This window comes from Bufo gargarizans, chromosome 1, assembly GCF_014858855.1.
Source record: "Bufo gargarizans isolate SCDJY-AF-19 chromosome 1, ASM1485885v1, whole genome shotgun sequence".
Lineage (NCBI taxonomy): Eukaryota > Metazoa > Chordata > Amphibia > Anura > Bufonidae > Bufo > Bufo gargarizans.
Window position 1 is genome coordinate 59,865,966 of NC_058080.1, and position 27,201 is coordinate 59,893,166.

Below are 27,201 nucleotides of genomic sequence, written 5' to 3' on the forward strand. Positions count from 1 at the left end.
TTTTAAGTTGAAAAAAAAATACAAATCTATTTCACATTGTAAAGATTAGAATTTTGTTGAATGTTTTAGGTGAAAATCAATCTTCAAGGTGACATGGTGGACCGTGGCAGTACAAACCTAGGAGTGAATAAAGCCGGCTTCGTATTGCATTCCGCTATTTATGCAGCCCGACCTGATGTGAAGTGCATTGTTCATATCCATACCCCTGCTGGGGCTGCAGTGAGTATAAAGGGCATGCTTCCTTTACAGTGTCTCTAACCTGCCTCCATTGTAGCTGTGTTTTATACTAGTGAAATATGCACCTGAGTGAGCTCTAGTCTGCTGGTTGGCCACCAGGCTTCCATTCCATGTGATTTAGTTAAAATCATAAAAACTTCTGTTAAATCTGATCATAATAATCACTGTTAAATCTGTTAATCATTTTATTTGACAGTGATCATTTTTGTAAATCTATTTGATTAACCAATTCCCACCCTTTAGAAGATAATTCATCCCCACTTACCTCATTGTTGTCATTCGGTCTCCCCTGGTTACGCCCACCGCTCTTCCCCAGATTTCCTGTGGCCGCACTTGCAGCAGAAGCACTCCTTCTTTTCTCCCGGCCGGGCCGCTCGCTGTCCTGAACGCTCACGCCGCTGCGCATGCGCCATGGTGGCTTCTTCCTGGCCAGAATAGTACAGAGCAGCGACCACGCCAGCTCTGTACTATACTGGCCAGGGATAAGTCACAATAGCGCGTGCGCATTCACTCCAGCGAGCAACCCAGCCGGGAGAAGATATCAATCAAGAGTAAGCCTGCCCCCAGCCAGAATCCAGGAAGTGAATGGCGCACTGGCAGCAGGTAACTTTGAAAAGACGCAATGGGAATACCCCTTTAAAGGGGACCTGTCATCTGTCTATTGTCCCCCAACCACTCACCATACCTTTAAAGCTTAAGTCATCTTGTCTCCAATGCTGTCTTATTGGATCTGAATTTGCAGGAAAACAACTTTATCCGTTCCCATTGATTGCTTATTCCGAGCTTATAAAGTGATCATTTTGCCATCACTTCAGGATTGGTAATGGTCTGACTTCAGGCTCTCCCATTGATCCTGAGAATGAGGTGTCCACAGTACTGATCTTATCACTGCATACCTTTTTCCTGCGACGCCCCAGCCCCCTCTATGCTAAGAACGTTGGTGCAGTTCCCTGCACAGCTGAGGGGTACTGTGCAGGACAAACCTAAAAGGAGCGCAGTGCTAATTTTGAGCTACAGCTCTGGCATTCTTAGGATTGGGTGGGGTTTCAGAGGTCAGACATCCATCAATCATAAACTGATGCCATCCTAGGCATATGCCATCACTTACTAATGTACTTTGATTCTCCATGTTGCCTCCTTTGCTGGCTGGATTCATTTTTCTGTCACATTTATCTACTGCTCGTTTCCACGGTTATGACCACCCTGCAAATCCCCCTATAGTGTGCAAGCATGACCACTCCTGGATTGCAGGGTGGTCATAACCATGGAAACAAGCAGTGTATAATGTGATAGAGAAATGAATCCAGCCATCAAACAAAGCAATATGGACAATCGTAATACATTAGTAAGTGCCTTGTATCAACTTCTACTTTGATAAATGTTATTTGCTGAAGCAAGACAACCCCTTTAAGTCGGCTCTTGTACTAATTTAGAGCCATCACTATTGAGTCTTCAATATTGTAGTCCTCCGGAAACATGACTCTTTTTTTTAATACAGTTTTTAACAATGAAATCTTGTCATACAGCTGCTTATGTGGGCTCTTCCGGTACATCCATTTTCTTCCAATTTCATTCTGTTCAAATCCGACAAAAAGAAGCCATGGCCTGCTGCATCAGGTTCCTATTTGGGGAGAATATCTTAATATTGCTGTATAGGCTCCACGCACTTAACACCTCTCAATGAAATTGTGAATGCCTGCAATTTTTTTTACTTCTGGACCAGATATTGAAGCAGTTAACTTTCTCTACAAGGTGTCCGCCATGAAATGTGGCTTACTGCCACTTTCGCCAGAAGCCCTGTGTCTAGGAGAGGTGGCGTATCACGATTATCATGGCATACTGGTTGATGAAGAGGAGAAAACACTAATACAGAAAAACTTGGGTCCAAGAAGTAAAGTGAGTGTTGGTTTTATACTCCTTGTAAACACACTAGTCAGTACTATAAGATCGCTCTCACCCCTTGCAATTATTATATTTTTTTCTAAGGTGCTCATTCTCCGAAATCATGGGCTCGTAACTATGGGCGAAACCGTTGAAGAGGCTTTTTATTACATTCACAGTCTTGTGTCTGCCTGTGAGATTCAGGTAAGTGCCCAGTACATTGGCTAGATAATGAAATATACTGCCGTCCATTTGAAAAAGTCTAGAGCAGCAGTGGCGAACCTATGGCAGGGGCGCCAGAGGCGGCACTCGGAGCCCCCTCTGTGGGCACCCACACCCTGGAAATAGTCTATGGTGTACCAATATGCCTTAGACTTTTCCTGCCATTCATCAGCGCAGGGCACACTATGAACGGCACAGGCAGTGCAGTGAATGTAGACAGGCTATTATAGCTAAATGATAAAGTACATGGAAGATATACTATACTGGTATTCAGGTTAAATTGCCTGTGGGCCCTTTGAGATAAATAAGTTGGTTTTGGGTTGCAGTTTGGTCCCTTGGTCTGTAAAAGGTTCTAGAGTTATCTATACCAGGTGTATAGTGAAGTAAGATAGGGAACATATTTTATTGCATCCTAACACATCGTTGTCTTGCTTTAGGTACGCACCCTTGCAAGTTCAGGGGGACCAGACAACTTGGTACTATTAGATCCTGGTAAATACAAAAAGTCTCGTTTACCCGAGTCACCATCTGGCGACACAGTTGCACATCCGAAGTGGCTTCTTGGGGAGCAAGAATTTGAAGCCCTCATGCGAATGCTGGATAACCTAGTAAGTAACATCTTGTTGCTGGTAGGTAACTAAGGATCTTCCTCATGCAGGGTTTTCTGTGGCATTATAAAATGTATAAATGTAAAAAAAAAAAACAATATCTAATCTGCGGGATGCCGACTCCCAGCACCCTCGCTCTTTACCTGGTCACCTTCCCAACTGCAGCAGCGAGCAGTGTAAATACAACTATGGCGTCCCAGTCACTTCTAGGGGATGGCTCCTTCTGTTCAAGGGAATAGGTCGGAGCCATCCCATAGAAGTGAATGCCCATTTTCCACACACAGATGTGTTATTGCAAAACGCCCCTTGCCCCAGAAAACTGGTTTACAAGCTTGAAACATTCCTTCTTGAGAGGTGGGGTTGTGGCTGTATCAAAAACCGCAAAATGGCTTTTAATGCTGCTGCCGCTACTTATTCTAAGAGTTTTCTACACTCCCTGATACAGCAATATTCTGATGGGTCCACCCAACCAAAGATTCCCCACGGAGGGTTAAATGTCTCAAAAGCAGTAAGAAGATTTAGAGTAAAGGTCTTAACCAGGGTCCAGAATCTTTTAGAAACCTTAAGACAACAAACAATGGTATATGCATCTCTCAGACTGCCTGACCACATTGGTAGGGTGCATTGACATGACCGTACATATTTTGCGGTCCACAAAAGACGGATCCACAATAAAATATGGATGTCGTACGTGCTGCATCCGTTGTTTTTGGTGACCCGTTGCAACAGTGCCTATTCTTGACTGCAAAATGGAGAAGAATAGGACATGTTCTATCTTTTTTGCAGAAATCCATAGTCGTCGTAAAATCTGCATGCGAGAATGACTAAAATAAAGATTATTATAATCTGAATAAATGGCAAATGACTTGGAGGACCTGTCGCCGCTTTTGAGATTCCTGTTTTAATAGCTACACACACTCTCCATGTAATAACAATACTGGAGCATCTATTCTTAAGTCTCTATGTTCTGCCGTTCCTTTATTATTTCTCCTAGAAGTTATGAATGAATTGCTAGCAGTCTGCAGTAAGGGTACAGAGGGGAAGTAACCAGTCGGGGGGCTGTTCCTGCACAGACTGACTCTATCCAATCAGTGCTGCCGTTGTCAGACTGTGCAGGTACACACCTCCAACTGGTACCCTTACTGCAGACTGCTAGCAATTCATGCATAACTTCTAGCAGGAATAATAAAGGAATGGCACATCATAGAGCCATAAGAATAGATGCTCCAGAATTGGTATCACATGGGAAGTGACTTATTAAAGAGATATTAAAACGGCCATGTCGGGGGCAGGGACGGGTCCTCTTTAATAAGGAAGGCAACACGTTATTAAAACGTTCCATCCTACTTACCGTTATTCTGGTAGCATGTTTCTCTACCATGCGTATGTCATTCATTTTTTTACATCCTCATTCTGTCTCGATTCTTCCATAGGGATACAGAACCGGCTACCCCTATAGATGTCCTGCCCTGCGAGACAAGGCCAAGAAGTACAGTGACGTTGAGATCCCTGCCAGCGTAACTGGCTATTCCTTTGCCAGTGATGGTGACTCAGGCACATGTTCTCCTCTCAGACACAGTTTTATGAAACAGCAACGTGAGAAGACAAAGTGGCTGAACTCTGGTAGAGCAGATGAAGCCTCAGATGAAGGGCAGAACGGAGGCAGCCCCAAGTCGAAGACTAAGGTGTGGACGAACATTACACACGATCACGTGAAACCCTTGCTGCAGTCTCTCTCGTCCGGTGTCTGCGTGCCAAGCTGTATAACCAACTGCTTGGTCTGTGCCTACCTTACTGTTCATAGTTGATATAGAGCAACCCGAGGTGACTGGCACTTGGAAGCTTTGGGAATGCAGTAGTGGGTTTCCTCCTTACCACGGGCATTTCTTTAACCTCTTAGTACCTTGTCATTTTTTCCTGCAGTGGAGTAGTTGGTATTAAAATGTATATTGTAGTCTGCTTGAAACTGCTTAAGACTGTAGATCACAATCTACTCTCCCCTCTCTATCCTGATCTTAATATAATTAACGGATACTAACGGAATATAAAATCCTGCTAATATAAAGCAGCATTAACTCTTTCCTGTGCCTTTTTATATTTGGTTAATCTCTTAAGCAGTTTACCTTGCTAGCCTGCAGTACCGGTCGCCTAATATCTTCCTCACTTTCCCTTCTCCCTTTCTGCTGTGTGCATTTTCCCAAAGCTTTCAAGTCCCTCACGCCAGCCTCCTTGTGCATGAAACGTTGCATGTCGGTAGATGGCTGTAAATGACGATTGACAGTAAAAGTCGGGTGCGGCATAACTAAAGTGCAGCTCCGGCCCTCAGTCAACACTTAAAACACTTTATTTTATTATTTCCCGGAATGAGCACCACAACTGTCAACAGGTTTTGTGCGGTATTGCAGTTCTGCCCCAATAATTTCAATGCAATAAGCTACAGTACCAGGCAAAAACCTTGTACAAATGTGGTGGTACTGTGGTAAAGGTGCGATACGTTTTGAGTCTTAGACAACCCCTTTATAGATGGTGCCGGAAAATTCATACATAGGAATTTAGATAGTAGATTGATAATCAGTGGCGGTCCAGCACCCAGCTAATCAGAAGGCTCCATCCACGGGGTACTGCAGCTCAGCTCCCACTCAAGTTAATGGGGGGCCGAGCTGTAGTATGCTGGCGCTGGGAACAGAGCTTTCTGTCCATTGGCTAGTTTCCAATTTTGACAGGTACCGTAACAGCTGATCCAGTGGGGGTTCTATGTGTTGGACCTCCACGATCAGATATTTATGACCCAAGTTCTGGAAACGCCTTTAATATCGGAAAGCTAGTGCCAGTTTCACCTGAAGACCTGACTAATCAAAGACTAACTAGTTGCTAGGAATACATTGCTTAGTGACCCCATTGTATACCAAGCAGCTAGCCTGTCTGACGGCAGAGAAGGGGGAATCCACTTGTGATAGTTATCAGTGTTATCATCCGCTTTTTACTTCCGTTAAATTTCGGCAGTGAAGAGGTTCTTATCATTTTCTTTTGCAGTACAGTTTCCCTTAACGGAAACTCACCCATAAAAGCGTTTCTCACAGAGCAGGCGGGTTTAATGCCGTCACTGCAGCGTGGTTTAGAGTTGTAGTTTCTAATACGCATATGGCGGCTATGACTTTGTCGGTCACCAGTCAGTATGTGACGGGTATAGTAGATTTATGTGAGAACCTAAGAATATTCCCTGTACTTGGCCACTTGCTGTTCTTTTGAGTTGGCTATGTACATAGACTTTAGGTTTTTTTTGTTTGTTTTTTGAGCTAGTGTATTTTAATGTGTGTTTCAGAAGTGGCCTTCCATGCATATGTCTGTTCAGAGACTTGTAAATTTTTCCGATGAGATCTAGATTCCATTTTTTTAGTGCATTTGCTTTCAGTTAATTCTGGATTTCTTTGGAATACACCCGGCTGGCACCCCCAATTCCGGACAAAAATAGGACATGTTCTATTTTTTTTTCCAGAGCTGCGGACCGGAAGATCGGGGCCGCGCTCTGGAAATGCAGATGCAGAGAGAACGCTGTGTGCTCTCCACATCCATTCCTGCCCCATTGAGAATGAATGGGTCCGCACCCGTTCCGCAGAATTGCAGAACTGGTGCGGACAACACTTGCGGATGTGTGAATGGAGCCTTAATGATTTTTAGGCTATGAGGCCAATCTTTACTTCGTTTTGGACGTAAAATGTCACTTTCTGGCGATTGTATTTACCACCTTTCACATTCTATGTGTATTTTGCGGTCTGCAAATTACAGATGGTATTTATTTATTTTTTTTGTGTGTGTTCACATTGACTTAAATGGGTTCATGGACCACATTTGCGGGCAAGAATGGGACAGGTTCTGTTTTTGTGAAGTGCACATACTGGTGCGGAAAATACACGGAAGACAATGACTACCTTAGTCAGTGGCATCATAGTACTGCGGGGGAAAAAAATGGTGACTGATGCCATTTAGTTTTGTTATAATTTTTACTTTTTCAGGATTTTGAGATGGTAGAAAAGTGTATAAAACCTTGTTTAAAAAAAAAAAACATTGCTCAAATCTAAGCGTAAGCATGTAAACGAATTCTCTACCTGGTATTTGTCACGGTTTAGGCGCTCTATAACGTGGTACATGTAATGGCTCCTCTTTCCCTGCTATTTATGTTCTTTTCAGCCGGATTTTTTTTGTACAACTGAGACTATCACTCTTCTGTCTGTCACATGGGACTGTTTTCAGTCTTACTGAGCTTCTGTCTTGTGTCCCGTCATACGTCCAGTGTCAAAATTTGTCCAAAAGTCGCTTTTTCTCTACTGTAATGAAAGGGGATGTCCATTCAAGGATACCTTCAATGTCCAGCCTACAATAGTGGATGCCTAGGGGTGTCCTCCTCAAAATATGCATAACCTGGAGTAGTAGCAACCGTGCAGATATTTACTTTATTTTTTAATTTGAAACAAAAATTTAAAATGTTTATTTAAAGGGGGTTGACCGAGACCCATAAAAAATTGGAACTTGAATGGACATCTTCTGGTCTAGTTGTCATATTCGTGTCCGGAGCGGCGTGCTCAGCGGGAGCTAGTGATCAGATTGTGCCATTTCTTTATCGGCTCATTTATGTGTTTACCATTTTATGAGAAAATTAAGTAAGGCGCAGTAATGGTTTATGAAGATATGAAAGTGAGTATGACCTGACTCCATTATTCATAACTTTATTTTTATTACTGAAATTTTGCAGTTTATTTATTTTTTTCCCCACCTTCTTCCCCTGTATCATTTTTTCCATTTATTATTTTATTTTTTTGGCTCAGTACATGGTTATAGAATTGTACCTTATGCACAGAATAGTTCTGGTTACAACCAGATTTGTAACTAAAGTCAAAGGGCCCCAATGTATTTTTCAAGGAGCCCTGAGCCTTATGTAGTCCTCCCAAAATATTACTAGTACAGCATGCATCCGTATGACTAGCTGGACCTATAGACTGAGCAGGCAGACAAGTATGTCTTCAGGTTATGGTGGAAATCGGGTGCCGCCTACTGGTATAAGCAGATGTTTCCTCCTAGAGTTAATTATTTATCTCTTTAAATACTATTATTTTAGTTAAATCCAGCCCAAGGTTTACTGGTATATCCCCAGATATTCCAGAAATATAGCGCCACCTGCTTTTTCTATTCAACACTCTGTGTCCATCTTAGTAAATGTGCTGAGGTGGACGCACATGCTCAGTCCTACTTCTCTGTGCTCCTTCAGGTGTGTGGCGGGATACCTGGTGCAGTGAGTTGGTGGCTTCTGACAGTGTTAATGTCTCACTGTCTTATCACTCGGCGTCTCCCCGAGAAGTAGAAAAGACTGCAGCTTCAGAAGCAGCTGGTCATACTAGGGATCCTTCATATATCTGAAGGAACGGAGCATGTGGTGAGGTGGACACAGAAAGACCGTTCAGTAGAAACAGGTGGCACTGTACTAACACTCCTGGAATATCTAGGGATAGAAGCGCTTTTTTTTCTTTAGGAAATAAACCTAATTATGGCTGGATTTAAATGTAAACCTTATTCTTTGTTGGACAATCCCTTTAACTGTATATATGTGCCTAAAATTATTCTACCAGATATAACTGGTACCCTTCAAAGAGGACCTGTCGTCTCTCCTGACCAGTCTGGTTTATTAAATAATTGAATTTCCTATTTAAAAGGGTTTTCTGAGCTCTTGATACTGATGACCTACCCTTATGGATTAGCAATGGAAGATGCTAGTCACAGCAGCATATCCAGTGCGTCATTTATTGGAAGCCTTGAGTGCACACACACAGTACGACGTTTCCGCTACGCAGTAGCCTTTGCGTAGCCGAAACGTCGTACTTTGTTTGTGTCCACACTCAAGGCTTCCAATTAATGACGCACTGGATATGCTGCTGTGACTACCATCTTTCATTGCTGTTCCTGGACTGCTGTGGATCTGCGGTCCCATCGCGGCTGTTGCATTCCGGTTTTGGTCTAAAAGGTCCGGTTGTGCTGCTCTTCCACTTTTTGTTTGTGCTACCCTCTGGATTAGGTCCCCAGTATCTGATTGGTGGGAGTCTGACACCTGGGACCCCCGCGATCGCCTGTTTGAGAAGACCCCAATGCTCTCCGCTTCCCCTAGGCCAGTGATGACCCGTTCAATTGCGCTGGTACTCTCAATACAGCTGACAGAGAAGGTCCACAGTGTGTAAAGGAACCCCAAGAAGGCATCGGCGCGCATACAGGAGCGCCAGTACCTTCTCAGACAGCTGATCAGCGGAGGTCACAGGTGTCAGACCCCACTGAGGGGATAGGTCATCTGAATTTTTGAAAACCTCTTTAAATAACAATTCTCATCTCAGAACACTTCACTGTGCCATTCCACTGTTGTTCTTCCTGAATAAATTGGCAATTCTCCTTGTTAAAGGTGTGTGTCCCAACAGAGTGGGCACTGATTGGGCAGTATAAGTATATGGGCACTCCCATTTGACAAAGGAAATGGCGACGCCGTACTTTCACTTTATTTATGAATAGGAGGAATAACAGAGGAACAGCCCCAGAATGGGTGTCGCTATTTCGTGGAGAATACACAGATGTACATGCCAGGAGAGTATACTGGCCCTCTTTAAAAGCAATACAGTGGCTCTTAAAACCTACAACCATACAAAGCCAGTGTTTTCCCAGGCCCGGCTGCTGCTCATCTTGTACGAATTCAAAAATGATAGATATAATAGACTATTTGTGCACTAGTCTCTAAATCTAGTCCTCCATGAACAGAATGACACTTCTCAGAGCCATGTAATCCCACTGGCACAGAAGTGTCGGTGTCCACCATGGTGTATGGGAGGACAGACTTCCCTCTTATCTCAGCCTGCGCCTGGTTTTACAAGTGTGCCTTCTTCCATGGCTGCCTTTTTATTTTGGACTCTTCCTTCTAAATTCTTAATTCCTTCCATCCGCTCTTTATTTCATTCTTAAGCAACTATTTAAATGGCTTTTTAGTTGCTCTGATTTGGCTGTTTTCCCGTGGAAAATGAAAAGTCCCCCCCCCCCCCCCCCCTCTTGCTGTTTTGTAGCTTCTTTGGTTTTGATCTTTGTTTTCTATGCAAACTTTGGTGATGCCCACTCACTAAACACAATCATAGTGAATATTCCCGTTTTGCACTAAGGGGTCCTATGAGATGCACTGGGTTCAGGTATCTCTCAGGACGGTCTGTGCAAAAGGATTGAATCCGGTGAGTGACTTGTATTGTGTTCCGCAGTCTCTTTTTATTTTATTTTTTTCCCTTTTCTGCTTCCCACATTGCTTTAATATTTTTGTCAGGGAACTGAGTCAATGATATGTTGGCCTTTTACTTCTACAAATCACCATTGGTAGCAGTTCAGGCCTTAATCGCCTGACATGCACGGTGATGGGGATAACATGAAAAATCAATATTGCTAATCCTTGGCAGGAAACATCAGGTTTCATTGTCTCTTCTCTTCTATAATTGGCAATAAAAGAAATTCTCTTGCAATTATTTCTATTAGTTTTCCAGGAAGTAAGCAAACAGCACCGGTTAAAGGAAGTTGTCTAGGTCAGCCACCCTTTTAGTTCACGCAACCCTTTAGAGACCCTCCTTACTGGCTGTAGCCGTGGACTGCAGACATCTGTTGGATATCTGTGGATCTCCATAGACTTTATTAGGCACTTTGCAACGCCAAAAGTCTGCCCAGGTTATGTAGATTGTCAGGGTACCAAACCGCAAGAGCTGGCACTTCCCACTATATCGGAAGTGCAGACTCTGGTCCCTTAATTACAAGTTTCCAAAGTGCTTAAAGGGGTTGTCTTAACAGTACAGTATGGAGATCGACAGAAAGCAGAAAGCTTTCAGTGTTTATGTACACTGTGCCTGGAGGGGGCGTCGGAGAAGGAAGTCCGTGTGGTGAAGCTTCAGCCAATCGCTGCAGAGCAGGAAGTGATGTCATACCACCGTCACCTGTGCATTCCAGTATCATGCAGGCCATTTCCTCTCAAAATCCTTTAATTTAGAGATCATCTTGGAAACTTGCATCTGAAGGGTCAGATGGGGAGATATGTTACATTATCCTAGTAGATCCATTACTAGTCTCCGTTTTGCATTTCACTATGGCACTTCACCTGTACAGATTGCCTAATAGTAAAATGTAAATATCTGTCCCAAAGTGAGGTTTTAAAGTCCCCACCCAGTGCTCAGAGGTCATAATGTGAGCGCTCACACATCGCTCAGAGCTGCCCGGGGTGAATCTCACGTCTCCGTTTTTTTTTCTGGCCGTGCTAGATTTCAGTGGTGGCAGCATAATCATTGGCTCAGTTTCCTACCTGACTTGTGACATGCATGACTAAACTATGTACATGTATGGATGTGATCTGCTTCATCTGACCATGTAACTGTTCTTCATCTTGCAGTGGACTAAAGAGGAAGGGCTTAGAACTGCCACCTCTGCCGTCCCTAACCTGTTTGTCCCTCTGAACACAAACCCCAAAGAAGTGCAAGAAATGAGGAACAAGGTAACGGTCACATTATATTTTGGCTATGATATTGTGCTTTATTGCATTGTGGTTTAGCCTGAACATATTACACACAGATTTTCCAGCATTGCAGGAATCAGTCATAGAAAACGGAAGGGTCAAACCCTGAGACGGCATTCAGCTTAGTCACTGAGTCGGCCTTTGGTCCCTGTAATCTTAGTAAAAACCCTTTCAGACACCCTTTTACCTACTTGTTTTTTTTTTAGAAAAAAAGCGGCATAATATTCAGTCAGAATCCACTTTTCTTTTTCCCCTCATTGATCTAGAATATGAAAGCTGAACTCAACTTGAGCGCTTTTTCACTTAGGGCCCGTGCACACGACTTTTATCGGCCCAGGAAACCACAGCTCTCCTGAAACAAACTGTCTGATTTATAGTAATTTATGATACTCATAATGGAGCTGTATCTGTGTACTCCCATCATCTTGCAATAGCCCTGCAATCAGATTACAAACTGATTATATCATAACTAGGATACAGTCATTTCAGGTCAGGGAAGCCGTTGTCTGTTCAGCAGATATAAGAATCTTTTTTTTTTTTCTTCCTGCTACATGTGTTGCGCTGTGTTTTGCAGCAAATGCACCACATCTGAACTCCCCTTAGGCACATTTGATACACCAGTTCCAAAATATCTTCCTTACTATACAGACACATGGCTTCTAAGGATGAGCGAAGCTCGCTTCGGATCCTAGAGCCGAAGTCGCTTCACTCAAAACTTCGCCTTGATGCTGTAGATCCGGAGATCCGTCTCCGTACAGCATTTAAAATGTACGGCCTCCGACGAGGCGAAGTCTGTTATTCTCGAAGTCTCTCGAGACTTCGAATAACTTCGGTATTTGATTTTTAAACTGGAAAGTAGGGATGAGCGAACTTCTGATTTAAAGTTCGGGTTATCTAAGAATTCTGTTATGGATTCCGCTACCACGAATCATGAGTTACGGTCCATGGTAGCGGAATCCATAACGGAATTCTTAGATAAGCATGTCCACATTTATATTGTGAGCAACGATAACGTGCAAATTGACTTCCCCTGTGTAATGGTAATGATGATAAAAGCGGCCTTTATGCGTCAGTCTCTTTCTTGTAAGACTTTCGACAAGCGCCACATTTCCTGTATTGTACTAATCAATGTATTGGTTATTCCTCTCCTTTTCTTTTGTGTCTCAGATCAGAGAGCAGAATTTACAAGACATTAAAACTGCCGGACCTCAGTCCCAGGTCCTCTGTGGCGGCATGATGGACAGAAGTGTAGCACAGGTCAGTTTCCGTCCCTGCAGTATTTCCGATGCAACGAGTCTTTTCTTCCATCACTCTAACCATATTCTTTAATTAACAGAGACTATCTGTGTACAAGGTAAGTGCTCGAGGCCGCTTTCTTTACTTTGCAAACCTGCGTAGTGTATAATATTAGACACAAGTGGCTTTGGTGTGTGGGGTACAAGCATGGCCGTGACAGACGCTTCTGGCGCCATCGCTCAATGCCATGCATGATAGAGCTTCTTAATAACCCCCCCAAGACAGACACTCTTCTCCTCCTAATGTTCAGGATACTAAACCAGTGGAGGAAAGGTTTAAAATGGGAAAAAAGGAGAAATCTAACCAAGTGCTTCACAGCTCCAGTCCTCAAATAGCCCAAGATGACCCCATATGAGGAGAACCCGTATAGAGAACATCTGTGGTAATGACTTGTGCGTGATTTAATTCACATGTGCTGATATGACCTGGGGGTTCTTGGACTTGAGAAGCACATGGGCCTTCTGATACAACATTTCAAACAAGGCTTCATTGGTTTAGACCCTTTGTCAGACTTCCAGGAATGTCTATCACTACCTCCAAAGAGGTTTGGGCGCGTTAGTTTTGCAAAATGGCGTCCGCTTGTGGATTCCACAATTCCTATCTGAAAAGATGTGGATTTCCCTTTATTGATATTTTTCTTTATATATTTTCTCTTTTCCGTGGGTTTCATGCTTGTAAATGAACATGGTGCATGTTTGCACCTGAGATAGCAGATCTGCAGCATATACATCTGCTGTTGGCACTTCTGCTGTAAATACATGGGCGGCACTGGCCAATAATATGTAGACCAGGCAGTGCGTTAGATCCCTGCAAACTTGTGCCTAATGCCGGCCATACACACGAGGGCTGTCTCGGACTGCGATCTCTTCCGGCCCTCCCACACACCTGCATGCATATACAGTATATTGAATGAGGAGAGGGATCAGGCATTTGAATGCAATGTGGTGACGTCAGCTGGGCGAGAGTCAGGAGGCCACCATACACATGAAGGAGCATTTACACTGCGTCGACGAGCACGCGATTATCGGGAAGGAAGTGTTTCTTGTTCGGTGGAGGTGAAGAGCTGTATTTACAAGCAGTGATCTCCTCCACTGTATGAGATTGAGAGATGGCTACTGCTATGACTCGTCTTCACTATGTCATTGTTTCTGGGCAGCAGATACCTGTTCACACCGCACGATCTGATGTCCAGAAACGATGACTGTTTGCACCAAAGATCATTTCACCCACTGAATGAGCCTTTTGCTTGTTCATCTGGTGATCTGCTGCACCCTTAGGCAAGGGCTACACTGCGACACCTGTCACGGCCAGGATCGCTGAGTAGCGGTGATCCCATAGAAATGGATCGCAACTCCGCGGCAGTCGCAAGAAAGCCAGCCGTGTTGGTTTCATGTGACTGCCGCAGCGATCCCATGCATCAGTGATCCTGGCCATGACAGGTGCCGCGTGACCAGTCTCGCCCTTGCCTTATTCTGGGCAGATTATCGGGAACGAACATTCGTATGAGCGCACGTGTGCGATAATTGGGCAGTGTAAATGGGCCATTAGATGTTTCTACCTAGCTACTATTTCCCTTGTCACGTTTCAGACTTTGACCCATTGGTTCTCTTTTCCTGGGAGATACCTCCTTGCATGCCTAACTACTGTAATGTATATGGCCAGGCGTAACCACAAAGGACAATCTTCTGTTGTGTCTCTTATCTTTAGTGAGCGCCTCCTCTTCTGTCTCCTGACTATCTGTGATGTAAAAAGTTAATTTTGTGCAGACTGCAGCCAGATAAGCTGTAATGATTGCAGTGATGACATTTATTGCAGCTCCTGAGATATCTGCAATAAAGCGCGGTCACGACGGCGTTGGCTTGTCTAGAAATGTATTCTGCTTGTCGCCTAGTTCTGTGTGTGATCACATAGAGAACTAGGACTCATGTCTCCTTGTAGCGATGGGTGCACTCCATTCCCATCACCCAATTCTTCTTCACCAAGTCTGAGCCTTTTGCAGTCATTGTCACGTTTCTGTTGCTGCGCGCATGCTCCGGCCTCATTGCTGCCCTGTCCACTTGCATGTTGGCTCCCATCTTTAGTGTTATGTGGTGTATATGAGGTCTGGTCTGCTGTGTTTACTCCATTTACTGTTTCAGGACGCGCCTCTTTCAGACTGTTCGGAAACTATTGACGGGTTCGATCTGTCAGAGCAGGCCTTTAGTCCAGCTAAAATCTACTCAGTTAGAAAGGTATATACAGCCCTGTTCTTATTTTGGGAATATGGGGAGCGGACTTGTACACCCATTTATATCGTATATATTTACATGGCTGGGGTAAATAGTTTTTTTTTTGTGCCTGTTAGAAAATGTAATGGTTTACTATACCTAAAGGGTGACCACATTTCATCATGGTAGACGGGGCTTGTGGTATAGCAGCTTGTGGTATACTGTGTGTTTTTATTTTTTTGTTTTTTTTTTGTTTTTTTTTGCCCCCCAGCCAAACTAAACTGTTAAATTGCATCTCAGTCCAACTGGTTGCATATGACAGTCTGGACTTCAGAATCCTTCTCCTCCTAGACAGTAGAGTTGTATATAAGATTGTGGCCATCTGGCAGGATAAGGTCACTTCACGTGTGAGCCTTAGCTGATGCACTGCCTCATATTTTATAGGCTACATGTATGTAGACTTCTCATGTTACAGGACATTTGTTGGGATTATCCATAACAATTAGCCTCTGCCACAAGGTGTTGTAATATAACTTTAGCTTTTTTATTTGTAGCTTTTTTTTTTTTTTTTTTTAAGTTTTGCTGTCTGTGTTGCTGTTTTTTTTACCCTAAAAGGGAATCTGTCGTGTCATTTTCACCTATATAGTGATGAAACCGCCCTAAATTAGGGCATTTAACATACACTCTGGTGGTCCAAATCAATGTACCCCTCCCAGGGGTTAATATCCATGCGTGGCTGAGAGACTAGACACTGACACAGAAGTTGGTCAAAGCAATCTCTAACTTTAATTACATGGGGTAAGCGTATATACATTTTCAGGAGAGGGCAGTCCTCACTGAGGCTAAAACATTTTCATTGGTCAAAAAGGAAGAAGAGATAAGAGAGAGGAGATAGCACCCTGGCTTCTGCGCACTGGGTCCTACTTTGGAATGTGAACTAATGTAAACATCTGGTTACCATCGCCATTTTGTAATGGAGTTTATTCTAACAAGAATACTGCCTACGTCATATGTGACACTTTAAAGAGGTGCTTCTCTATAGGCAGTGAGTAATATATACATATCATCAAGCCATATGATTGGCTTACACATTCCACCACACTCTATGGGACACCTGTAGAAAGATGAGAAATCGGACACTTCCCACAGCACAGCTCTTTGCCCCCCCCCCCCCTACCCTCTCTCTCCTCTCCTCTCCAGTCTTGAAACAAAGAGGGGGGTGGGTGGGCACTTAGAAGTAGAAAAAGTTAACTCATTACAATCCTAGATATACAAAATATAGAATAAAATTCACACATCTTTAACAATAGCTAGCAGCATTACCCCAAAAAAGATTGCACACTCTGTGTCTTAATTCAAAGTCCAGAAAAAGTGCATTTATTCTGCTGGAAAACGGCTCCCAAGTGCCCAGCTGGGTGGGGTTAGCTGTTCTCTGTGCCCACAGCAAACCAGACTTATAAAGAGAGGAGGGCTCTCATAGCTGCTTCCTATCCTGGCAGCTAAAGTTGTGGTCTTGTTTGAAAGTTGGCATTTCAAGTTTTCAGATATAATGCTGTGATTCTGGTACTATTACATCTGAAGATATAGCTGTTAGAAATTGAGTCAGGAATAAAATCAGTAAAACCTGTCAACTGCATTCTCTGCCATACGGATTTCTAACAACTATATATTCCGATGTAGTGGATATAATGTTGTGATGCTGGTATTGTTTGAAAGCTTGAAATGCTCATCTCTAGCTGCTACCAGTCCCAAGATATGAGCAGCTAAAGCAGCCCTCCTCTCTTCTTAAGTCTTGTTTTCTGTGGGCACAGGGAACAGCTAACCCCAGCCGGGCACTTAGGAGCTGTTTTCCAGCAGAATAAGGGTTCATTCACACGTCCACAACTGTTTTGCGGTCCGAAAATTGCAGATCTGCAAAACACTGACACCAGACTGCACATGGCCGGCACTATAATTGAAATGCCTTTTCTTGTCCGTTGCTGCAGGACAAGAATAGGACACGTTCTATTTTTTTGCTGGGCTGCGGAACGGGAGTGCAGAGAGCACACTGTGCGGTGTCCGCATCTTTTGCGGCCTGATTGAAAATGAATGAATCAATTTTGCGGAACAGATGCCGACCCATTTTGCAGGACGTGACTGTGAATGGACCCTAAAAGCGCTTTTCCTGGACGTGGAATAAAGGCACAAAATGCACACCGGTATGTTTGGGGTGTGTTTGCAATCTTCTGTGGGGCAATGCTGTTATATAGGCGAAAATTATGTGACCGATTCCACTTTATACCAAGAGGGAATATCGGCGGGGGTCACATTAGAAATCTTCCTGCACGCTGCATCACAGGCCTATATTTGTCATATATGCCAGAAAAAGCTCCTTGCATAAATGTCAGTGTCAGCAAGTACAGAGAGACTAAGAACAAAAAATTCTGCACTGTATTTATTTATTTTTTAACCCTTTTAAAACATCTATAATACCAGGTAGGGTTGATCATACCTTTCTTCCCCCAATCTATTTCTGTGTTTAGGGGAGAGAGGTGTTTTTAAAAGTTATGCAAATTAGGTCTCAAGTGCACTGTAGGTGGGTCCTAGGCACTTGGAGAACTTCAGCTCCTCCCCTTCACTTGATTTGACAGGACCAGGTGGTTTGGGGGGTGAGGTGTCCAGGGAAGCAGAGAGGAGAAGCTAGTACAAGGGCAGATTCTATGTATTTGAGTGATGTCCGGTCACATGACCCTCTATCAGCAGCCATCTTATGGACAAGAACTCTGTGAGGACAGCTCAAGACATGGCCAACGAGGGAGCATACCTTATGAAATGTAGAAAATCGTGCAGCTTGTCAGCAAAGTTTATATTAGTAAGGGCAATATAATCCTCCTACAACCTCATCGGTCAACAGTAGCCAGAAAGTGGCCAACCCCCCCTATATGCCAGAATTTACATGTTTTTAAAAATACTTATTTCTCCTAGACACAGCACTGGATGGGGAAGAAAGGTATATTTTTATCAGCAGGGTCAGCTCTACCAGGCATTGTGGATGGTTTAATAGGGTTGATGCTGCTCACAGATGCCCTTTTAAATAAAATGGGACCATATGGATAACGTGTGCCAATACAATGGCATATGTCAGAGCCTTCCAAAGTACTGTATACCACCGACAAAAGGCTCAGACACGGCCCTGCAAATATCGGTCCGCAACATACGGCACCTGCCATTTTTGTACCGTGGAGGCACTGAACCGTGCCCAATCACCCCCTCTCAGCGCACTACGGAGCTCTTCTGTGGGGTTTCTATCTGTGCCTCCGCATTGCAAAAAAAATAAAAAATTCTATTTATTTATTTTTAGGTGCGGACGGATCACAGACCCATTCAAATTGAATGGGTCTGCATCTGTCTGCGGAAACCGTACGAACAGATTTTCTGTAGTAGTACTAAATATTGGATCATTCAAACATGCAATAGGTGGATGCAGGACGGACGACCCTCCATATTGAATTAGCTCTTGGAGTTCTAATTAGTTCAGACAGCAATTTGCTCAACCAACACGTAAAGCATATGTAAATTTATCCCAAATTTTGGGTAAAAGGGCTGCCACTACACGACAGCACGTGTTCAGAGTTGATGTGATAGTTACATATGGAAGGTAATGGGGCCTTAGCATTTGTCAGGCTGTAAGTAAGTGACAATGTCACAGATGTCACATCATCCTCTTTACATTCACGACCGGTCATTTCTGCTTTTGGTAAGCATGATGGCAGTGTGCGCCATCCGAAATGCAGCATCCCGCATGGAAGTTTAGCTGCCTCCTTTATGGTTGCATGCATCTAGACATGCCCTGTTCTAGTATATTGCTGATCTGCTCTTGCATGGCACTTGTTGGAGCCTTCCGTTTATCGATTTTAGTGTTAACAACAATTTTTATACTTCAGTTCTTTGTATGGGAAATGCAAGAACATTTTGTAGTGTTCTCACTAGGGCTGAGCGATTTATGACGAAAATCAAAATCATGATTGATTGAAAATTTTACCTTGATTATGATAAATAAACTACAAGTCTTTTTTGTTGTTGTTTTTTTTTTTTTTTTTATAATAGTCCACTGTCAACAGTTGGAGCAGTGGGGGGGATGAGGGTATGGTTAGAGCGGTGGGGGGAGACGGATGCGGTTGGAGTGGTGGCAGGGGGCAGATGCGGTTGGAGCAGTTAGGGGGAGGCAGGTATGGTTGGAGCGGTGGAGGGAGGTGGGTGCGGTTGGCACTGTGAGGAGAGGCAAGTACAGTTAGAGCGGTGGGGGTCAGGTACGGTTGGATCGGTGGGGGGGTGCAGGTACGGTTGGATCGGTGGAGGGGGTGCAGGTACGGTTGGATCGTGGAGGGGGTGCAGCTACGGTTGGATCGGTGGAGGGGGTGCAGGTACGGTTGGATCGGTGGAGGGGGTGCAGGTACGGTTGGATCGGTGGAGGGGGTGCAGGTACGGTTGGATCGGTGGAGGGGGTGCAGGTACGGTTGGATCGGTGGAGGGGGTGCAGGTACGGTTGGATCGGTGGAGGGGGTGCAGGTACGGTTGGATCGGTGGAGGGGGTGCAGGTACGGTTGGATCGGTGGAGGGGGTGCAGGTACGGTTGGATCGTAGGGTTGGATCGGTGGAGGGGGTGCAGGTAGGGTTGGATCGGTGGAGGGGGTGCAGGTAGGGTTGGATCGGTGGAGGGGGTGCAGGTAGGGTTGGATCGGTGGAGGGGGTGCAGGTAGGGTTGGATCGGTGGAGGGGGTGCAGGTAGGGTTGGATCGGTGGAGGGGGTGCAGGTAGGGTTGGATCGGTGGAGGGGGTGCAGGTAGGGTTGGATCGGTGGAGGGGGTGCAGGTAGGGTTGGATCGGTGGAGGGGGTGCAGGTAGGGTTGGATCGGTGGAGGGGGTGCAGGTAGGGTTGGATCGGTGGAGGGGGTGCAGGTAGGGTTGGATCGGTGGAGGGGGTGCAGGTAGGGTTGGATCGGTGGAGGGGGTGCAGGTAGGGTTGGATCGGTGGAGGGGGTGCAGGTAGGGTTGGATCGGTGGAGGGGGTGCAGGTAGGGTTGGATCGGTGGAGAGGGTGCAGGTAGGGTTGGATCGGTGGAGAGGGTGCACCCCCTCGGTAGGGTTGGATCGGTGGAGGGTGCACCCCCTCGGTAGGGTTGGATCGGTGGAGGGAGGAGCCTGACAACCATCTAAAGAGCAGAGGAAGGGAAACTCTGAGTAGAGCAGCGCCAGCTGTAACCAGAATAATTGAAATAGTTGACATGGCCAATTTAATGTTGACTTAACCCAAATTTTTATGCAGTCTGATTATTTTTCAATGAACCGCCCAGCCCTAGTTCTCACCTACATGCAGTGATGAAGTACACTTCTCCTTTACCTGCATTCTCAGAGTATAATCTTGACAAAAAGTTGCGGCTACCACTCAGAAGCTGGACCTATAACAGTTTGCTAAAATACTGTTCAGACTAAACAGTCAGACGCATCCACGTGAATACTGACTGAATGATAAAGGGATGTTTTATGTTAATCGCTAATGGACCTTTCTGGGTTCTAGATAGTGATGAACCATCTTCATCTGAATCATATGCTATAACCCTGCTGTCTCCTGGCCATGCCGGGTCACAGCTGATCAGCGGGGTGCCTGGTATCAGACCCCATCAATATATACCCTTAGGATGGCTCATAAATATCTAGAACCTAGACAACTCCTTTAACGCATTGCCTTCTTTTTTACTGTATTTCTTTTTTCCTTGTCACCCATTCTGTAACAGTCATAAGGATACTAAATGTCCCGGGCCAAACATACTATATGTGCAGCTTATACATGTTAGGATACACGTAAATTAATTACATGGCTTACAATTACTGGTGGATTGCAAGCCCAAGAGAAATTTGATTATATGTGGTAGATTTGCTGGACGCGTCGCATACAAGGATGGTGGCTCTGATATCCCGCTGCAAATTCACCCTGTTTTTAAGGGCTTTGGAAACCATTGCACCAATTATTTGTTTTTTCCATTGTTCATTTGCTTCTTAAATGCAAAATTAAAGGGGTATTCCAGTTGTTACAAGTTAGGCCAGCCGCTCTTTTCATTTCAGGGGGCTCTGAGGAGTATGGGGGGCCCCCCATATCTCATGATCATTGTGGGTCCAGGCAGTAGAACCCCACTGATCTAATAGTTATCTCCTATCCTGTGGATAGGGGATAACATAGCCACTGGAATATTCCTTTAGGCAATCTGCATAGAAATGGCCTACTATTTTGCTGGTGTAGAGTGTGTGTAACTCTTTCACTTAGTTATTAGTACTGCTGCTTTTGACATTGGCTGTGTAAGTGCTCTCTGCTGTACCCCACCCCATCTCTAGGTGTAAGGGTTCATGCACATGACCGTTGGATGTTTTGTGGTCTGCAAATTGCGGATCCGCAAAACACTGATACCAGCCGTGTGCATTCCACATTTTGAAGAACGGAACAGCTGGCCCCTAATAGAACAGTCATTTCCATTTTATTTATTTTTTTGCTGCCTCATTAAAGTGAATGATTCTGCATGGTGGCCGCAGAAAAAACAGAACAGACAGTGAAAAAAATATGTTCATGTGCCTTTGAAGCTTTCAGCAGCGAGGGGCAGGAGGTTGTACACAACTGATCAGTGTGGGGAACTCATTGAGGGCAGATCACATGGCTGTATTGCATCACAGTATAGATTGGGAGGAAAGCACAATAATGGCAGTCTGCAGGGGACTGAATCGCATACAGTAGTCTATTAGTTTGGGGAGGAGGAGAGCATTCACAACAGCAGGGAGAATAGAATCGCACACTCCGCAGCTTCAGTGACAGTCAGTATATGAGAGAGCAGATCTCTCTCGTGATATGTAGAAAGAGAAATCAGTCCAGGAATGAAGCTGTGCTGGTACATGAGAGCTAGTGACAGCAGCAGCATCCTGGACACAAAGGCTTTACATGCAGTTCTGTTTTAAATTATATCTTTCTTGATTGACAGTTGCGCTGATTATTATTTCTATCGCCTAATTGTATGCAGTGATTTTAAACGCGTTACTCTCCTTTAAAACTTTTCCAGGGAGAGCTGATTACAGCTTCAAAAGCAATTATTGAGAAAGAGTACCAGCCAAGGGTCATAATCAGCACAGCCGGGCCAAATCCCTTCAACAAACTGACGGACCGAGAGCTGGAAGAGTATCGGCAGGAAGTGGAGCGCAAGCAGAAAGATGCTGAAGGTTTGTTCCTGAATGCACTGAATGATGCACATAAATGTGGCGGCATTGTACAAGATGAAATGACGTGCGCTGTGTAAAGGAAACAAAGTACACGTACAGGCATTTCCTATACTGGAGGGGGTTTTTTAATACTTATTTTTTTTTTGTAGCGCAGGCTTCTTTTGATTCATCAGTGGGACGGATGAGAACAAAAATTCAGATATTGTGCATAATCTTAAGCAATTACATGCAATATTCAGTTATCTCAGTGCATCAAAGACATTGGGGTGTTCTTATCTACATAGGAGGTAATGATGCATCCAGTGAATGGCACAGGAGCTCTGATACACAGCCATTATATCGCTGCAGCGGCTAGAACCAGAGTTGTCTCTGCCAGCTCATCTGTGCCCTGCAAAGGTGGTTAAAGGCCCTTGTTCTGCCATCAGTATCTGCCTGTAAGGGCTCATGCACACAAACGTATTTTCATTCGGGTTCCGTTCCGTTCCTTTTTTTTTTTTTTTGCGGAACCATTCACTTCAATGGGTCCGCAAAAACAATGGAAGGTACTCCTTGTGCATTCTGTTTCGCTAAAAAGTAGTGCTTGTACTATTATTGTCCGCAAATCACGGTCTGAAGCCCCATTCAAGTCAATGATTCAGCAAAAAATATGGAACGCACACAGAACACATCCGTGTGTCATTCGTATTTCGCGGATCTATACTGTAGAAACGCTATGCCCAGCCCATATTGCTCATGTGTTTGGTGATTAATAAGTTACTGTTTCTGATCTGCAAAAACAGATCGCATACGGATATGTTTTGTGGAATAACTGAAAGGAAGAGGACTTAAATCAGAGGGGGGAAAAAAACTGATACTGAACAACGGATCCGTGAAAAAATGGACCTAACACTAATAGGCAGTGATCAATACTTGGTGTTCCAGAAAATTATATAAGCCACCAAAGGATTGCTGTTTCTAGAACCCTAGCGGGACAAAAAAGAAAAGTGAGGAGAAGCACTTTAACATTTAAAGGGTTTCTATCACTTCGCTGCACATATTTAGCTGTCAGACACTAGCGATCCGCTAGTGTCTGCTCTGCCCAACCATCCTAATATAATTGCTTTTGGGGCAGCCGTTTTGCTAAAAAAAGAACTTTTATTAATATGCTAATGAGCCTCTAGGTGCTATGGGGGCGTCATTAGCACCTAGAGGCTCAGTCTACCTTCAGAAACTGCCGCCGCCCAGCGCGTCCCTCCAGCCCGCCCATCTCCTCCTGAATGCGATCCTCCTTGTGAGCGTATGTATTCTGCGCATGTGCAGTGAATGTCTGACCGCTTCCTTGCTCAGACATCTCCACTGCGCCTGCGCGATGACGCCATAGTGCTCCGAGGAACAGGCGCAGTGGAGATGTCTGAGCAGGGAAGCTGTCAGACATTCACTGCGCATGCGCCGAATACAGGCGCTCACAAGGAGGATCGCATTCAGGAGGAGATGGGCGGGCTGGAGGGACGCGCTGGGCGGCAGCAGTTTCTGAAGGTAGACGGAGCCTCTAGGTGCTAATGACGCCCCCATAGCACCTAGAGGCTCATTAGCATATTAATAAAAGTTCTTTTTTTAGCAAAACGGCTGCCCCAAAAGCAATTATATTAGGATGGTTGGGCAGAGCAGACACTAGCGGATCGCTAGTGTCTGACAGCTAAATATGTGACACCGAAGTGGTAGAAACCCTTTAATAGAACCAAAAATCTCTCCCAAACAAAAAAGAAAATGAAAAAAATTATATCGCCATAGAAAAAAAATGGCACTTTACTTAAGGCTACTTTCACACTTGCGCTTTCTCTTTATGCTATTGAAATCCGTCATAGGATCTCAATAGCGGGGGAAAAACGCTTCAGTTTTGTCCCCATTCATTGTCATTGGGGATGAAACTGGGTGCAGCAGAATGCATTCCCTTCCGTTTGGTTGCGTCCCCATGGCGGACAGAATAACGCTGTAAGTAGCTTTTTTTCTGTCCGCAATGTGGTACAGAGCAAGACGGATCCGTCCTTACTCACAATGTAAGTCAATGGGGACGGATCAGTTTTTTCTGACACAATAGAAAACTGTATATATAATATAACAAAAACAAAGACAGGTGCACTCTGCGTTCTTACTAAGCCCTCAAACTGGTGTTAAAATTGAGAGATTAGCCAACATGTCCTACGTGAGGATATGTCTGAGCCCGAGCACCACGCCAAGGTTTCTCAAGTAGCTCGGGACCTAACGCTAAACCTACCTGGGCCGTATGGGCAATACCAGGAGCCAGTGGGCGAATTACAGGAGCGCAAGATCCGACTCAAAGCAATCTCCCAGTAACCTCCAGCATGTGACCATGCATACAATAGGAGGAGGCAAAGAGCTCTGAGCCCCACCCAAGACTGGCTGATATAGCCCAGGCCTCACATGTGCACCTGAATGCTGCTTGTGGATGGAAATAAAGGCACATTCAGACTAGGAGTTTATACACCTCCAAAAAACTCAAAATACAAACTACAAATTGGCGTGGTAATGAAAAGGAGGAAGTGCGCAACCCCATATGCAGTGGTGCATCTATACTGGGGGGGGGGCAGATCCTGCTCTTGTGGTCCGCTGCTAATGGCAATCCCCAGCAAAAACGCCGGTGTGAAAGTAGCCTAAAACACCATGTATGGTGTCAAAAGTTTAGCCCAAAAAAACCTTACAACCCCTCCCACAAAAAAAAGCCCCCATGACTTTGTTGATGGAAAAATGACAATAATGTTTTTTTTTTTACTTAAACTCCTTTGCTCCTACATTTAGACACGAGGGGCATTTCTATGCCGTCCTTGCCCTTTTTTCTTTGTTTATTTTGCAAAAATGACAGCTACGAGCTGAAGTGGATTTCAATCTAGGTGCATGGACTGCCTGAAGATGCACCTAATTTATGGTGAGTAGTGTTGAGCGAACTTGTGTTTAAGTTCGGCATCTAAAGTTCAGGTTATCGAAGAACCCCGTTATGGATTCCGCTACTACGGACCATAACGGAATTTAGAATCAATAACGGGATTCTTCGATAACCCGAAATTCTCTGCTCTTCTGCCCTAGTAATGGGCTTGGTGAAGTGTTCTCTCCAGAGCAATATTCCTTGTTCATTACTGCTCAGATTATAGTCAATTAGTTTTGATGATATTGTGTAATTGGTGTGTCAATAGCGTTTACCCTATGTATGTAAATCCTAGCTGCCTCCATCCCAAGTAGTGGAGTCATGGAGGATCAATCGCCGTGTACCGACCTGAAAAGTCCCGGTAGAAGTTCTGCACATGCTCAAGTAGAGTTGGTCAAAGTTCAGAATCCGTCGGGTCAGGCCAAGGTTCTGCCACCAGATGTATCCGAAGAAGTGATCAAAGAATGTGGCAGTTTACCAGTGATTGAGGTGTCTACTCCAAAGTTAGAGGAGGACATGGATGGTTCTATAGGAAAGACAAACGAAACGGAGTCTCCCCACATAGAGTTTCACACGGCTGTCATCCGAGCTCTCAACATCAGTCCGATTCTTGTGCCTGGTTCTGCAGGTATATCCACCAGGAGCTCTGGGGAATCTGGTGTGGGGAATCTCTCGGTGACGTTAACAGCAGTTTCCAAAATCTTTACTAAATCACCTTCAATAAAAGTGAACTGATTTTTTTCCTTGGTGATCTACAATATTAATCACAAAGTGTCCCGCACAACGTCTATTCTGTGTCTTGGTTCTGGCGCAGCCATACTTTTTTTTTTCTTCTAATCTTGGTGATGGTTAATTAATTTGTCATGATGTTCAATCTTGTTTATATTCTTCTAGACCCCAAAAAATTCCACGTGAAAACAAAAAACTGGTCACTGCTGTGAATGTCAGGATGTATGTTGGAAAGTTTTCCCTTTTACTAAAATGAGTACATGTTTGACGGTTTCTGTAAGTGCTCAAATCCTTGGAAGACCAAAACTTTTACAAAATGACACAATTGTCTACAAGAAGATACAGATCCGAGGCCTGGACTTCATTTCGGGACTACCCTTCCTAGGCATTGGGGTGTTAGGTGGATCCAAATCATCGTTCATTTCCAAGTTGGTTTGAATCCTTGCCATTAGGTGTAATTTTATGCACATTTGATTCGGAAGATGATTTGGATCCACACAATGTCCCCAAGAAGAAGCTGAACGAGCCTGGAGCACAGGTTTGGCTACATCCACATCTGCGGTTGTAATTTTCTAATTCTGTTCTGGCATGGGAACAGAATACTGGAATTGCCATATCCAATATATAACATATGCCAGATCCTATTCACTATAATGAATACTGGCTTTCTTCTGGAAAATACTGTATTTATGGTGGAAACCCAGCCGACCCCATTATAGTAAATGGGATCCAGCGTACGTTGGGTACATTAATTCCAGTATTCTGTTCCTATGCCAGAAGAGAATACAGGAATTACAACCACAGATGTGGACGTAGCCCAAGAAGTGTTACAGGGGTATAACTGCCGAGGAGGTACCGGCACTGGGCCTGTAATAATTAAGCACCGAGCACTAAACCACTTTTACATGTTTTGTACTTGGTAATTAAATTAGCTTTTTTTAAAAAAAAAAATTCCTGGAGATTTTTGGTGTCTGGAAGTTGTCGGTCAATGATGTGCAGATATTTTATTTTAATATATATACTCTTCCATAATAAATATTCTTATGTCCTTAGGACCCCCAGAAGAATTGACAGAACAGAAGGATATCCCCCCTGAACATTCTCAAACCCGCACACCCCCTAGCACTCCTATTAAGCAAGAGGAAGGTATGTCCGCCGCAGCTCCTAGTATATGATCGGTCACCATGCCGTGTTACCGAGACCGCCGCTGCTATAAATATTAGAGAAGCAGAATATGAAGTAGTAAAAATCTTCTGTTATCAAATGTGTATTTGTCAAAGTTCCGTGTTTTTTTTTTTT

At 44.3% G+C, this 27,201-nt stretch overlaps 1 protein-coding gene across 8 annotated transcripts in view; it reads left to right on the forward strand.

Annotated features, from left to right (window-relative positions):
- Positions 1-27,201, forward strand: part of ADD1 (adducin 1) — a 116,768-nt gene that overhangs the window by 82,238 nt on the left and 7,329 nt on the right. For 2 of the 8 annotated variants that reach the window (XM_044295631.1, XM_044295600.1), the window contains exons 6-17: positions 70-219; positions 1,990-2,133; positions 2,224-2,322; positions 2,778-2,948; positions 4,382-4,633; positions 11,389-11,490; positions 12,679-12,768; positions 12,848-12,865; positions 14,946-15,038; positions 22,097-22,253; positions 25,469-25,801; positions 26,956-27,048. In XM_044295631.1, the coding sequence (XP_044151566.1) occupies positions 70-219; positions 1,990-2,133; positions 2,224-2,322; positions 2,778-2,948; positions 4,382-4,633; positions 11,389-11,490; positions 12,679-12,768; positions 12,848-12,865; positions 14,946-15,038; positions 22,097-22,253; positions 25,469-25,801; positions 26,956-27,048 (1,702 nt within the window). The remainder of the gene's footprint in view (positions 1-69; positions 220-1,989; positions 2,134-2,223; positions 2,323-2,777; positions 2,949-4,381; positions 4,634-11,388; positions 11,491-12,678; positions 12,769-12,847; positions 12,866-14,945; positions 15,039-22,096; positions 22,254-25,468; positions 25,802-26,955; positions 27,049-27,201) is intronic. The other 6 variants (XM_044295646.1, XM_044295621.1, XM_044295656.1 and 3 more) reach the window with 4 other exon arrangements.